This window comes from Alternaria novae-zelandiae, assembly GCF_023758075.1.
Source record: "Alternaria novae-zelandiae strain BMP 2774 chromosome Unknown scaffold_17, whole genome shotgun sequence".
NCBI lineage: Eukaryota > Fungi > Ascomycota > Dothideomycetes > Pleosporales > Pleosporaceae > Alternaria > Alternaria novae-zelandiae.
The window spans coordinates 576,857-591,526 of NW_026056977.1; the positions used below are offsets into that span (position 1 = coordinate 576,857).

General features: G+C 53.7%; 6 protein-coding genes across 6 annotated transcripts; 5 read left to right on the plus strand and 1 right to left on the minus strand.

Moving 5' to 3' along the window:
* Positions 1-186: 186 nt before the first annotated feature.
* Positions 187-1,758, plus strand: J4E88_008018 (uncharacterized protein; the record flags this gene model as incomplete). The annotated part of the gene is made up of 1 exon (XM_049401632.1): positions 187-1,758. The coding sequence occupies one exon, from the start codon at positions 187-189 to the stop codon at positions 1,756-1,758; it is 1,572 nt and encodes a 523-aa protein (XP_049252705.1).
* Positions 1,759-1,941: 183 nt separating this feature from the next.
* J4E88_008019 (uncharacterized protein) lies at positions 1,942-3,182 on the minus strand (the record flags this gene model as incomplete). The annotated part of the gene is made up of 2 exons (XM_049401633.1): positions 1,942-2,581; positions 2,650-3,182. The coding sequence occupies 2 exons, from the start codon at positions 3,180-3,182 to the stop codon at positions 1,942-1,944; spliced, it is 1,173 nt and encodes a 390-aa protein (XP_049252706.1).
* A 1,325-nt stretch (positions 3,183-4,507) lies between these two features.
* Positions 4,508-5,347, plus strand: J4E88_008020 (uncharacterized protein; the record flags this gene model as incomplete). The annotated part of the gene is made up of 1 exon (XM_049401634.1): positions 4,508-5,347. The coding sequence occupies one exon, from the start codon at positions 4,508-4,510 to the stop codon at positions 5,345-5,347; it is 840 nt and encodes a 279-aa protein (XP_049252707.1).
* A 420-nt stretch (positions 5,348-5,767) lies between these two features.
* J4E88_008021 (uncharacterized protein) lies at positions 5,768-6,887 on the plus strand (the record flags this gene model as incomplete). Its single annotated transcript, XM_049401635.1, has 3 exons — positions 5,768-5,770; positions 5,819-6,532; positions 6,585-6,887. The coding sequence occupies 3 exons, from the start codon at positions 5,768-5,770 to the stop codon at positions 6,885-6,887; spliced, it is 1,020 nt and encodes a 339-aa protein (XP_049252708.1).
* Positions 6,888-7,749: 862 nt separating this feature from the next.
* On the plus strand, positions 7,750-9,770 carry J4E88_008022 (uncharacterized protein; the record flags this gene model as incomplete). The annotated part of the gene is made up of 8 exons (XM_049401636.1): positions 7,750-7,897; positions 7,966-7,988; positions 8,079-8,096; positions 8,156-8,459; positions 8,515-9,275; positions 9,327-9,523; positions 9,571-9,583; positions 9,642-9,770. The coding sequence occupies 8 exons, from the start codon at positions 7,750-7,752 to the stop codon at positions 9,768-9,770; spliced, it is 1,593 nt and encodes a 530-aa protein (XP_049252709.1).
* A 384-nt stretch (positions 9,771-10,154) lies between these two features.
* On the plus strand, positions 10,155-13,725 carry J4E88_008023 (uncharacterized protein; the record flags this gene model as incomplete). Its single annotated transcript, XM_049401637.1, has 12 exons — positions 10,155-10,215; positions 10,269-11,048; positions 11,102-11,175; positions 11,229-11,413; positions 11,466-11,501; positions 11,549-12,226; positions 12,273-12,364; positions 12,414-12,583; positions 12,630-12,764; positions 12,811-13,105; positions 13,208-13,332; positions 13,381-13,725. The coding sequence occupies 12 exons, from the start codon at positions 10,155-10,157 to the stop codon at positions 13,723-13,725; spliced, it is 2,976 nt and encodes a 991-aa protein (XP_049252710.1).
* Positions 13,726-14,670: the final 945 nt, after the last annotated feature.

Consider the following 14,670-nt stretch of genomic DNA (forward strand, 5'->3'; position numbering starts at 1 on the left):
ACCTGTCGAGGTTTGTAGCTCACGAGATACCTCAAGTTATCCTTTTCTATTACCCGTCTCCAATTCGTTTGCCTAGCACGTCTCCTCACCATTGCATTCAAACTTCCTTATAAGCGACTGCTGGCATTGCGCCCAAGCCCGTTGACGATCTCATCGAATCGACTTGCCATCTCCACTATACCAAGCATGGCACGAGCAACCAGGAGCTCCGCCAGGGCTGATGCCGTGCAAGCGCCATCCATTGGCCAAGAACCAGTACAATTGTCGAGTCCACCGACTACCCCAGAGGCGCGCAATGGACGAAAGAGGAAAGCAGTCAAGGTCGAAGAGTCGCCAGACGCGACTTCCAAGAAAGCGCCCGTCACACCAAAGAGCACCAAACGCGCAAAGAAGTCGGCCGTGAAACAGGAGGATATCAACGAACTCCCACACAATCTTGGTGCTATTCCTTCCCTCCCAGTCAAGAGCGAGGAGGAAGAGAGTAAGCCCTCAGCCAAGAAGCCTAGGAGGTCTGCAAAGACAGCGAAACCGAAGAAAGAGGAAGTCGGGGACCTCGTTGCCAAAGCGACTACCACCACCGACGCGTCACCCAAGAAAAAGAGCAAGGCCAAGACAGGGGGCTATGGCCTCACTCCAGGCCAGACACCATATCCAAACTACCCTCATCCTACGGCCGAAGAATGCGAAGAGGTGACGCGTCTCCTTTCCAAAGTCCACGGCAAGGTCGAAGCCCCCAAGACCATTCCCGCGCCCTCTCTTGAAGTTTCCGGTTGTGGAGAAGTGCCATCCGTCCTCGATGCCCTCATTCGAACACGTCTATCGGCAGCGACGTCCGGCACCAACTCATCTCGCGCATTCGCTGGTCTCGTCGCGAAGTTCGGCATCCTGAAAGAAGGCGTTGGCAAAGGCAGTGTAGATTGGAACAAAGTACGACAAGCAGATCAGAAGGAGATCTTCGAGGCGATCAAGAGCGGCGGACTCGCAGACGTGAAGAGCAAAGACATCAAGAAGATCCTGCAAATGGTCTGGGAAGAGAACCAAGCGCGACGCGACGAGCTGTTGTCTTCATCAGACAAAGCCCCTGGCTCCGCGAACGAGGCCGAAGGCGAGAAACACGCAGAGGTCGAGAAGGCAGATCAGAACATCGTCTCACTCGACCACCTGCACCTCCTCTCCAACGACGACGCCTTCAACGCACTAACAAAGTACCCCGGCATCGGCCCCAAAACCGCATCCTGCGTCCTCCTCTTCTGCCTCCAACGCCCCTCCTTCGCCGTAGACACCCACGTCTTCCGCCTGTGTAAATGGCTAGGTTGGGTACCTCCCCCAGGCGATCCCACAGGCCTTGCACCCGGCGCAAAAGGTACCTTCGCAGGCGCAAACCGGAACTCAACGTACGCGCACTGCGAAGTCAGAGTGCCGGATCACCTCAAATACCCGCTTCACCAATTGCTCATCAAACACGGAAAGAGCTGTCCGAGGTGTCGCGCGATAACGGGAGAGAGCAGTGAAGGATGGGATGAGGGGTGTCCGATTGATCATCTTGTACAGAGGACTGGTGGGAGGAAGGAGGGTGGTGGTAGTCCTGTTAAGGGAGGTAGCGCAAAGAAGGCCAAGGGCAAGAAGAAGGTTGTGGATGAGTATGAGAGTGATGCAATGAGTAGCGGACTGAGTGACGCGGAGAGCGATGTGTTGAGTGATGTGGTTAGCGATGCGGAGGTGGAGGAGTCAGAGGCAGAAGCATCAGCGTCCGAGTGAAGGGAACGCGGAAACTTCTCACCATATCAATGCGTTTATTTCGGTACATGACGCCAAGGCCTGGGGCCGAGGGTCGATTTCTTCATATGTACACTATCTTCTTATACATTTTCGAATCTAGCATACCACATCCCATCCCGGTCCCTTTTTTCCTTTTCCCCTTCTCTCCTCCTCCTATATCCCCTACTCCTCCGTCGCAGGCGCCTTAAGCACCTCATCCAACCTCACCACCGTCGCACTAAACGGCGTATGCAACCCCTCCGCCCGCCCATCATACGTCTCGCCCCCATAAACCAAAAGATGATTCGGCCTCTTCGCGAATATCTGAATCGCCCTACTATATACCGCACCCGCGGGCGTCATATGTTCCTCCCACTTATCAATCGCACCCCCAGCACTGTTTGTATAAACCTGCCGCCTATCCGCATCACTCACAATAATAGTACCATTAGGTCCGCCCAACGGGCTCCAAACCACATACGGACTCGCATTCGGCACCGTAGCATTATTAACAACAATCGGTCTACCGACTGAATTACGGAAGTTCGTCGGCTCATCAGCCATGACGTAATACACAGGATAGTTCTGCCCGTACGAGCTCGAGTTTCCGATGGGCAGTTCGTGAACGAGGATCCATTGGTCGAGCGGCGGGATGTACGCTACGACTGTCATGCCCGGGCGGGCGAGGTATTCGTCGTAGACGACGTCGTTGACGACGGGGCCCCAGGTGCGGAGGTCGGTGCTGGTTTGGTGGGCGAGCTTTTGGCCGTGGAGCGGGTCGCGTTGGTCGGAGTAGTAGGCTATTAGTTCGCCTTTATATTGGCTGGAAGGGTGGTGTTAGTATGCATATGGGAGAAGTGGTGGGAGGGAAGATGGGTGGACTTGACGTACAGAAAGTAAGGTTCCCAGATCGGAGTCGCGCCGTTGGTGGTGTTTGGACGTCCGCCCTCAGCGACATGGCTTACAAACTCCCAGGTCCGCGCTCCATCCGTGCTGGCGTATAGATCGATGCGAGTTCCGTTGTTGCTCCAGCTGTTTCCTCCACCGAGGATGGTTCCAGCTTCGTAGCCACCCATTGGCTCTGTCAATTCGGTCAACGCGGGCTGGGCGCTGAAACCCCATCCGTTGACTGTGTCGTGCAGATCAGATACATGTTCCCAAGACGCGCCGCCGTCTTTCGACTCGAAGATAGGGAAGTAGTTTGGGTTGTGGCCGGAGAGGGAGGCGGTGGCTATGATGGTTCCGTCTTGGAGTTCGGTATAGCGGGGGTAGGTGATTGATTCGTTGCCCGTGGTTTGGTAGATGGTGTTGTTTGTGAAGAAGCCCCAGGGTTGCGGGGTGGAGATGTTGCAGGATGGTTGGTATGGGTGGGCTATAGCTGTGTGCGTTAGGGCCGCTGTGGCCGCTAGGATGTTGAACAACATCTTGAAACACCTTCCAATTGCGGTACCAGGAGAGACGTTTGATTGATGCTGGGGTTCAATCGATCGATCGTACCTTCAGCTTAAGTATCTACACTTCATCGTTGACGCCACAGGCTCATCTCTTCCTTCGGCTACAGATGCGCGTCATCATATTCGACAAAGCTTACCCTCAAGAAGCTATGCGTAGTTCAACGTTGGTACGAGCAGTGGGGATTATACCCGGCGGGCCGTCGATCATCTTGTCGGTTCCCCATGGGGCCTTTTTTGCCGGTGGATGAAGGTCGTACGTCCTTACCTTGCTTGCCAGTTGCTGCTCTGCATGAGTCTTTTTCGTGAGGGGTATACAGTGTTTGTCAAGATCTGGCTGTGTCTCGACGGGTAAGTCGGGTGTGGAGTCGCTGTACATACTCCGGCTATGTTCGTCGGTTGATGAGTGTGCCTAAACTTGTGAAGCGAGTTCAACAACAGTGTTCATAGCTGTCAGAGGTTTTGGGAGCTTTCAGTTGTCGTGGGTGACTGAAACATCATGGCAGCTTTTGTGGAGTTGCAATCAGTATAACTGCTGTCTCTTCTTTGGATGTTACAGCCACCAATCGGACAAAACTGAGCATGTGATGGCCTCGCCCAGGTTTCTAGACACGGCGTACTCACTCAAAGGGAAGGTTGTATCAAGCTCTGGGGCTAAACTGAAAGTTGGGGTGCTGCAAGTGCAAACAGCCGCGGCTCTTAAGACTTTCTTCCACGAACCTCATGAAGGATCGGAAAGTGGAGATATTGCTGCATGAATAGCAACACATGCAAGACCCCGAATCTGGCAACGATTTTCTCAAGCAGTCCAACAGTCGGTTAGCATATCCGAGCGACATGATGGCGTAAGTCGGCGCTCTGCAGCGTCTTAGGTAAGTATGTACCCCATGGGGTCTGCTCGTCACCTTGCATGATGCAGCAGTGCTCCACAGAAGGATGTCACCTGTTAAGTTTCCGAACAAGTGCCGTGAAGTCCTCGTCCTTGGCGAGTTTCTTCTTCTTGGCATCATTTACTTGAAGTGCCAGGAGACGGTGAAAATGCGACTTGGACTGTGTCGATTGGGCCTAAAATCAGAAGCAAGGGGAATGACTCTCTCGAGGTTGTATAGAAGTCTTGGTGTTCTCGTACGGCAGTTGGAATGGGTGATAGCTCCGTAGTATACCAAGAGATCGACTGATGAAGTCGCAAGTATGGGACTTATGGTGAGGTTGAAGGTGAAATGCGAAAACGTACTTAAACGTCCGCTTCGAGACCGAAGGAAGACCATCGCAACCTTCAATCCTAGGGATCCATGACAATGTTCCATCCAACCTCTTTCTTCGCACTTGGCGCTCTATTGTTCCTCGCACTCCTCGATCAGGCTACCGCTGTCACAGCGGGTTGTGGCAAGGCGCCAAGGCTGACCAACGGCGTCCAGAGGGTCACGGTAAACGGCAAGCAACGTCAGTGGACGCTGCGAATCCCGAACAACTATGACAACTCCCACCCATACAAGTTCATCTTCGGTCTCCATTGGCTCAATGGCGACATGACATCCGTCTCGGGTGGTAACGCGCCATACTACGGCCTTGCGGCTTTGGCAAACGAGACTGCCATCTTCGTCGCACCCGATGGTATCAACAAGGGGTGGGGAAACACGAACGGCGAAGACATCACCTTCCTTGACACGGTCCGAAAGGCAGTTGAGGATGACCTATGCGTGGACGAGACGCAACGTTTCTCCCTCGGTTTCTCCTATGGTGGCGCTATGAGCTTCAGTCTGGCCTGCAGTCGTGCGAACGAGTACCGCGCCATCGCCGTCCTCTCTGGTGCAACTCTTTCAGGCTGCAATGGCGGAAACACGCCCATTGCATACTACGGCCAGCACGGTGTCAAGGACAGCGTCCTGCCCATCGCTATGGGAAGGGAGATCAGGGACCGCTTCGTGAGGCTGAACGGATGCCAACAGAAGAATGCACCAGAGCCCGCCAAGAACAGCAGACAGCGCATCAAGACGGTGTACGATGGGTGCAAGTACCCGACGCAGTACACTGCTTTCGATGGTGACCATGTTGCGCTTCCTGGGGATGCCGGTAACGATGTTGGGCCGCAGAGCTTCACACCCAAGGAGGTTTGGAGCTTCTTCTCTCAGTTCTGAGTGGTTTGAGTCGTTCTAGTGGATCGATGGTGCGTGTTTGAGGGGATCTGACAACGATGGGAGCGACTGTGGCCGACAGGGGGGTATAAATCAGTATAGCGACAATTGTATATATCTCAGTGTCAGTCTGAGAGGGACGCAATGAAACAAGCCATTGGTGATTTAGAGATGTGCAAGTAGTAGCAGCTGTGACGTTGAGACAGAATGCTGACACGTTTTCACGCTATATTCTTACGTCCGAGATGTTGGACCGAGGTGTATCGTCGAAGACTTGGCAGGCGGTTGAGTTGAGAGTGGATGCGGAGGGAGGTGCGAGGGCCAAAAGGACCGCACGTGAAGAGGCGCCGCGCTAACCGGCTCCTTCCCCACCAACGCGAATGTCAACACTAACCCGTCGCGTCCCATCTCCACCACAACGTCATGGTAAGCATCAACAATCCGCTGTTATACGCGTATACTAATCATGTTCAGGCGCCTGCGCGCTCCAAGGATGCGAAAGCGACGAAAAAGCGAGGCCGTCCTCCGGGCAGTCGCAATTCTGGCGCCGTCGTGAAGGCCAAGTCGAAGCCCGTACCAAAGCCGACAACTGCGAAGAAGGGCAGACCGAAGAAGAGGCCAGCCCAGGAAGAAGTCGAAGATGAGCTCTCAATCACTGAACCCGCGCCAACCCAGCCCTCGAGACCCCGCAAGCGCAAGTCGGACGAAGTCGCTGAACCTGAAGCCGAGTCGCGCAAACAGTACGCGCAGCTGGAGAACAAGAAGAAGAGAATACCGCAGGAGCAAATAGACACATGGCCACAAGTGCCGCCTCAGGTCCTGGAGCAGATCACGACGGTGATACGCAATGCGAAGAAGGACATCGCCGAGACGCAGCGAGACGAGCGCAGGATCATGGCCGCACACAACACACTCAACCCCCTGGTCCGCAAACTAGCGCGCCAACTAGCAGAGTCGCGGATACCCCCACAGGCCAAAGACATCCATTTCAACATTGACAAGCTCACGGAGCGCAATGCCCAAGTGTCGCGAGAGGTCACGACAGCCCGGCATTCCAAGCAGCTGCTCAGCGAGCAGGTCAAGATTGCCCAGCACTTGCTAAAGAAGGACGAAGATAATCTGGACGATCTGAAGAAGAACGTCAAGAATTGGAGAGCCGAGTGGAAGCACCAGAAGAAGCATGGACGGGTGCGTGTCTGTCTATTCTAGTCGAGCTGAACGTGTTGCTAACCTGCTGTAGATCCACCCCTTGCTCAAAGACGAAGGCAATGCGACAGCCCACAGCGACGGCCCTGACGATATCCGTCTGAAGCGATCAGAACCAGTAGCTTCCTCCCTTCTCGATGCGCCCGATGACGACCTTGCGCCAGTGCTTGCCCAATTGCGACGAAGCTTGGAGAGCATGCAGGGCAACCATACACAGGTCGAGGGTCTCGATATGACGGTCAACGATGCGCAAGCAGTACTAGACGACGTCTTGTTCAGGCACGCTGGCGCAGCGCAATATGCTGCCATACAAAGTATCGATATGCAGGTCCCATGATGACTTTTGTTCTTTCTATAGCCACGCATGGCTCGGCGCATGGATCGGGCTCTGGGCAGGTGTGGTGAATACGGTACTGGGTTCGATATCAAGGCAGGTGTATGGCGTTGGAGGGCATCGGCGTAATTTCAATACTCTAAAGGAAGCTTTGTGCGAGGCATGGGCTAGGTTAGCAAGGCCCGTACCAGGCTGTCCAGCGTGGCGGCTGGCTGGAGTGGGCAGCGAGACCATTCAAGTCTATCAAAATACTCCCAGTTTTAGAACTGCGTTCCGACGGTATGGTCTTCGGAATGCGCGCGTTCGCGGCCGTCTCCATCATGTAGTGTAGCAATGCAGGGGCGTGATTGGCTCTACCAGGGCTTCGGCAGAGCGGAGCCACTTCTGCAGCTGCAGCCCTTCTATGCGAAACTTGTGCAAACTACAACATGTCAAGCGCCGCTATCTGAATGCCCCGTCGCGATCACCCGCATTGCAGCGGGAAGCTGTCAAAATTCCCACTAGGAGGGCGGGCGGTGCACTTCTCCGCGATTGGGCCTGCGCTTCTCCGGGTTCTTCCTTCCAAGGTTCGGTTCGGCAAAGCACGCGACCGCGAACATTCACCTGTCCCTTCGTGCTTCTGAAACCACCTCTCCGCCACTCGTCTGCCGCGACTACGGGCCCTGCTGTGCCACCAAAGAACGTGTTCCTGGCGCATCTCGACCTTCTGCGCGCTTTTCGATGCTCGAGTGCGTGACGAGACCCCTGTCGTAACACACATGAACCTGCGCGTCTCCAAGAAAAGCACCCGGCTCTGACACCGACCCACTACCCACACTTGATGTCGGAAGCTGCACGACGATCAAATGGAGCTTCGCCAGTCAAAATGACGGAACCACTAGAAGCCGACAACGACAAAGTCTCTCCAGAAAACACTGCGCCCAAGACCCATTCACCCTCCAAGAGCAAGCCCGATGCGACCAATTCCGAGGCGTCCGCAAAACCGCCCAAAAAGCGTAGAAAAGTAAATCATGGTAAGCCATCGATGCTGTGTACCCACAAATGCATCCGCAACCCTGCTAACCTATATGCCTTCCTTCAGCATGCATCTACTGCAGACGTTCGGTGAGCCACAGCCAATTCCCCAGCATTCGATACATGCAATGTATTTCCATGTAAGACAATTGTTACTGCTTGCTGACACACACCAATCAGCACATGACCTGTGACCTCGTAAGTGCACTGAGTATCGCCTCGTCTGTTCGCAAGCTGATTGAGCCCGCCCAATCTAGGAGCGACCATGCACACGCTGTGTCAAGCGGAATATTGGGCACCTATGTCACGATGAGCCGCGTGAGGGTGTTAAAAAGTCCAAGTCCGAGCCAGACAATGGCGATGGACAGAGTCAGCCCACTCAGGTCGAATCAACTTCCTCCGATGCCGCATCGACGGCCGCTCCTCCAGTTCCGGATGCAGCGCTAAACCTGGCGCCTCACCCAGTACCTCCTAATAGGGATGCGAGCACTACGTCAGGTACCCAGCCTGAACCCGTATCCGCGCCACAATTACCTGCCCTGACAGCTGGTAGTCAGCCTTGTAAGTTACACTTCTTCTCAGCTCCCCGTCGTAGTCGTCACTGACGCGCCGGAAGTCTTGGGCTACGATGGTTTGCTGTCCTCGTCTCAGAACAACCTTCAGGACATGCAGTTCCACCCCTCATATATGTTCAACACCTCCGAAGTCAGTAATGAGTATAACCTTCTCAACGACTTCCTCAACAACAGCCTCATGGACGACGGTGCGTTTTACGGAGGCAATGACTTCCACAGCCTCTTTTCCGATGCCTCACTCATGAATCAGATGGGCTCTCTGAACAGCAACTCTGCCTTTACCTCGAACGCGTCAAGACCGTCGCAATTACTTCCACCTCCCGCGCAAAGTGTCGGTGGCCATGCTGCATCACGGCAAACAGGCGGCGTCCCTACGGACAAGGCAAGAGAGAGATACCTTGTCACGGCCGCTGATCCTGCTGGATCAGACAGTCCTGAAGAACGCATGAACAAGCTACTCAAGGCCAAGGTCGACGCAGGGCTGCTGAAGCCCTTCAACTATGTCAAGGGTTATGCACGGCTAAACCAGTACATGGAGCAGAACCTGCAACAGGCATCTCGCATCCGAGTACTGCGCCAACTCGATCGCTTCCGACCCAAGTTCCGAGAGCGAATGCAGAGTCTGACAGATGTGGATCTAGTACGCATCGAGATGTGGTTTGACAAAAGCTTGATGGAGTACGACCGCGTCTTCGCAAGCATGGCTATACCTGCATGTTGCTGGAGAAGAACAGGCGAGATATATCGCGGCAACAAAGAGATGGCGCGACTCATTCACGTACCGATGTCGAAGTTGCGAGACGTAAGCGAGGACTGCCAGCACTCAAATTTCGATCCAGCTAACAGAATGTAGGGTAACATCGCTCTGCACGAGATCATCGCCGAGCCGTCACTCGTTTCGTACTGGGAGAAATTCGGCGCCATCGCATTCGACCATACTCAAAAAGCCATCCTGACGAGTTGCTCCTTGAAGAACCCCGACCCGCACTCTAAAGATCCTGAGATACGTTGCTGCTTTTCTTTCACCGTCAAGCGCGATGCTTGGAATATGTAAGTGAAGGCGGACATTGCTTTCGAGCCTGGACTGACTATGGCAGACCGGCGTTGATCGTGGGTAATTTCCTTCCCATCACCGAGGCCACATCGGGGTCGCTACCGGCGTCTTGAGGCCGTCGAAGCCGCACCACAAATCACAACAATGACTTCATCAATCTTCTACAAGTTCAAGAATTCATGGGAAAGCGAGCGCATTATCTTCAACGGCACCGATTTGAGCGTTTTCGAGCTCAAAGAGTAGACGCTCTGGTGGAACTTTGGCTTGGAACGAGTGTTTTTGTAAAACTTTGCTGTACAATGGGTTGGGAACAGGGTAATGTCTGGCTTGGTTGTCTCAAAACATTGGTCAGAAAGAGTGCGCACATCTCTTGGGAGGGTAATTGCACGTGCGGCGATATCCACAGGTTTACTTCAACATGTACATCCTTTTGCCTGCCTTCATATCTTCATTCATTCGTTCCTCCGTCTTGCATCCAGTTTTGCTCGCGTCCACTGGTATGCTCCTTCCTAATCTCATGCACGTGCGTGTGGAGCCACCTTCCAGAGTGGCAGTCGCAATCCGACATCTCACACCTTCAAGCTGCACATCAACCAACGTTGTTCGCATTGCCATCTGACACGCATCATGCCGTCCGCGCAGTCAGCAGCCAAAGTGGAGCGAGAGAAGAAGCTGAAGGCAGTCCTCAGTGAGTGCACTACCTCGCGCCTGCCCTACGCGTGGCACTTACCTTCCCACCAGCATTCGCCTCGACGCTCAGCAAGCGCATAGAAGCCGGCAACCATGCGACAATCATTGGTGAGCTTCAGGCTCAGATTCCCGGATTGCCACTCAAAACCTCATCTGCCGTCACCGCGAGGCAGGAAGAAGTCGACAGGCTGGGAACAGAGCTTTGGAATCAAGCTACGCGCTTGCGACGCGACATTTCCGAGGTCAATAATCAGCCGAAGGATTCAGCGGCAGACAAGACCAACGTGGTGCCTTTCCTCCGTGCGTACGCATTCCTACTCCTCGACTCAGCTGGCGGTCGCGGACCAAACAACGTACGCCAGCGCAAGAGCTGCATCCGTCTCATGAAGGTTGCACTGAAAGCTGCAAGAGTGTGCATCGAGGCGAATGAGTTGATTATCGCGACAGACCTACTCAAGCTCGCTGCTGAGTACGAAGACGTTCTGAGCAAGGGACCCGACGACAAGCCTGAGAAAGACACCGAGCTCGCAGACGGCCTACGCGCGCAGTACTTCGCTGTGCGGATGACTTTGTCGTGGCGTCAAGATCAGATGGGCATGGCAGAGCATATGTTCGAGAAGTGCAGACAAGTCAGGAAAAGCTTTACCTCTACCACCACTGAGCAGCTTGCGGATCTGCTGTACGAGATCGGGAAGGCTTTGTTGGCGAAGCGCGATTATGAGGTTGCTACGAGATGGCTAGAACGTGCATTCGATGTTCTTGGGGAGCAAGATCTCGACATGCTCAGCCCGGAGATTGGCGAGCTGAGACTCAGCATCATGCAAAGTCTTGGTATGCATGTCCCGTTAACATGGCGATCAAGCTCTGGCTAATGAGGTCGTCAGTCAAGGCGTATATGAAGACTAAGACGCCTATTACCCAAGAGAAGGCATGGCAGATGGTGAAGTTGATGGAGACTGTGCGTCTCTTGAGCAGTCTTACTCAATCTTATCTTTGACTAACGCTCTTCAGGACTTCGGGGATAAGATGATTGTCTCATTGCTGAAGATCGAACTGCTGTCCGAAGCCGAAACCATGGACACGTCCGAGTTCTATAATGGCGAGCTACTTAGACCTATCCGCCATCATGCGCTAATTCCCATAGTCCTTCTGCGCATGATCCGTACCATCGTGCTGAACGATACAAACTTCAAAACGTATGACCTCACCCGTTAGCCTTTCTAATTCAGTCTGACTAACACATTCTAGCATCATGCACTACATTCATAAGCTCAAAGAACACAGGTACACATAATCATACACGCCTACAGCGTCTCGCTGACCACTTCTAGCAACGCGACCGCCTGTAAGGTACTGGACGACCTGATCGATATCCGCCTCTTTCGGGAGGAAAACCAGTCTTGGATCGAGAAGGCAGTCATCACGCGTATCTGGATTGGGATCAACAACAGTCTGTCAGAAAACTCGCTCGAGCAACTCATTGATCTTTTCGATACCGTGGCGCAGAACTCCAAAGTTTCGCTCTCTGCGCCTGCCACACATGCTGCGCAAACCCTCTTGTGGAAGAAGGTGGAGGCCGCGTCCAGCCAGGAACAACATGACATCGCTGAGGCTTGGTGTCGAGCATGCCTTCATGACATCTTCGAGAAGGCCGGCGTTCAGAACAAAACCAAGGTTGCGAGGAAGATCATACAGTGCGCCTTGTCACGTCAAGATTTCGAAGCTGCTCGAGAAGTGCACGCCAAGATGCCTGAGAGTGGTAAAGACGACCCAGTAACTCGCTACCTCATGTACAAGGCAGGTCTGCGAGGCGGCGATGAGATCTTCGCTGCTGAATGTCTCGATTATGTCTGTCGGAGTTCCGCGAAAGACGCTACCCTACTTTACGCTTGCGTCATGGAGGCTCAGAGTGCGGGGAGCAAAAGACAGGCTATCAATGCTCTCGAGAAGGTTCTAGAGAAGTACGAGCATAGTGCGCCGGCAGGAATACATCTCCCTGCGCTCTTACGGTACGTCGCTCACCCGAAGTGTTACGCGCCTCTAATGTGTGATTAGGTCTACCGCACGTATGTTGGAGTCCGAGCTTGTTAAAGATGGCAATATTGATACCAGTATCCTGGAACAGATCTGCAACGTCTTTGAGGGAGGTAAGTCGTTATACACTTCCGGAGGAGGCGCATTTACTGATCGTCAAAGCATGCGTTCAAGCCAAAGCATCTCGTATCAGGCCGAGCACGCCGGCCAAGGAACTTTTCACAGCCGTGGAATTTGAGTGGTTTTCTAAGAACGCTTACAACATGTCGCTGAAGTACTGCGCGGAGATGTCACCAGGACTTCTGGTCAGGTTGCTCGGCTGCTGCACTGAGGTGAGCTGAACGTCCGAGACGGAAGCAATACCGCTGACCCTTGTAGTTCATTAAGCTCCTCCAGGAGAAGACCCAACCAAACCCAGACGGTGATCTTTGCCTCCGGCTGGTGTTCTGCGAGTTCCTCGCTGCTTGTACCTACACCACCCTGGCCCGCGCAGAGGATAACACCAAGCAAAGCGTGAGTCGCGCATCTCGTCGGAACGACCAGTGTCTGACTACTACAGATTGGTTACTACCTCGAAGCCCACAAGCATAGCCAGGAGTTCCGACGCACCGCAGCAGAGAGCATAAGCAAACTTGGTGGAGCCTCTCAAGACGACATCATGTCAAAATACTTCCAGATTGTCAAACTGGAGCTCGAAGCTGTCCTAAAGCTTGAGAGATGGGATGAGCTTGACGATCTTTTCGACCAATGTTGGAAGTACAAGAACCCGGATCATTACGAGACTCTTGCAGATCTCGTTCTAGTCGTGCATGGCTGCATCGTGAAAGCAGGACTAGAAAACAAATATCAGAAGAGTAAGATCATCGAACGACTCGCTGGATAAAGACTGACGAGGTTGACAGAAATACTATCTGTTCTTCAGAAAATCATCAACCTGACTTGCCGCCAACCAGCAGGCCGCGACATCACGAAACTGGCACGCTGGCTTAGATGCATGTTCAGCCTTTCACTCGAGTATGACGAGGAAGTCAGCATCAAATGTATCCAGCAAGTAACGCATCTCGCTGCGAAGCAGAGAAACGTAAGTTCCCGCACCCTAGCAATCCCGATATATTTTAAGCCCATTCAGACCCTCCATCCCACCATCGCGACAGCCGGACTGGATACACCGCCGCCATCTTCTGATTTCGCCACAAACGACGACACTGCAGACCTGGCTGACGAGTGCATCAAGGAGATCGACTGCTACCCCAAAAGCGAGCTCGAATGGCTCGCAAGCACCGCTTTCAATCGCGCCGTGGACTTTTACCTGTCGGAAGACGATGTTAAGACGAAGAAATGGGCAGACCAGGCGTTCATCGTGGCACAGTGGATTGATGATAATGGTGCGATGCGAGATTTCCTGATGGACAGGTTCGCGAACCTGAAGTTTGGCGATGGCGAGGAGTCGGCGGCGGTGCAGCGAGCGGGCTGACGAGCGGTTGGCATGTTCCGAACCCGATCGTATCCAACGGGCGGCAGGATAAGCACTTAACGCGCTACAGGAATAGCGCGTCTGCTCCATTTGTGGCTTCGTGGCTTTCACAACCTGGGCATTCGCATCCTCCTCCACTGATATTCGTTAGCTAAAATTATATACGTAAGTCTTGAACTCTGCTCCGCTGATTACGCCACGAGAAGTGGGGCGAGATGCCGAGCGGCCGTGGGTTCCGCGCGGTCAGAACCTCAACTTTTCGCACGACGGCGCTGTGTAATGTCGGCGTCTTCGGTGTCGCGGCGGTCGTGCAAAAAGAAAATGAGTGAGTCTGACCAGGGGAACTCTGGCTATGGAAGGTGAGTCGATGGCATGTGAGTCGATGGAGAGTCAGGCCAATTATGGGATTCTGAGTTTGGCATGCGACGCGCACGCGACATGTATCCACATTTGGACGTTTCTGACCCATGTATTCCCGGGGATGCAATCACAGCGAGGCTCGCACTGCACAGGCGTCGTCATGTTCCTTAACGCTTGTCAAGGATGACGCTGGCTACACTGGCTACGGGGTGGGTGGGGGCGGTGGACGGGAGGCGGAGGGGCGGTGGTGGAGTTTCTCTTCCCTCTGCTAATTATTAGTTGTAGGAAGAATGTTGTCCCTATTACAGGCAGGGTACTTGATGTTGAGATAGGCACCTAGGCAAAGTTGGAGTGTGTTCAGAAGATGCTGGTCTGACTGCCTAGGTACGACGCGCACGCGACATGTATCCGCTTTTGACGGATAGTTTGCCGGGATTGTGATGCACAACAAGGCTCGCACTCGCACAGGCGTCAACTGCGTCGTCAGATTTCTTGACGCGCAAGGATGACGCTTCCTACTCCCGCGGTTAACGACCTATACCCTCACAGGTCCACCCACTTTTTGCTTCCATTTGCTGGGTCGCA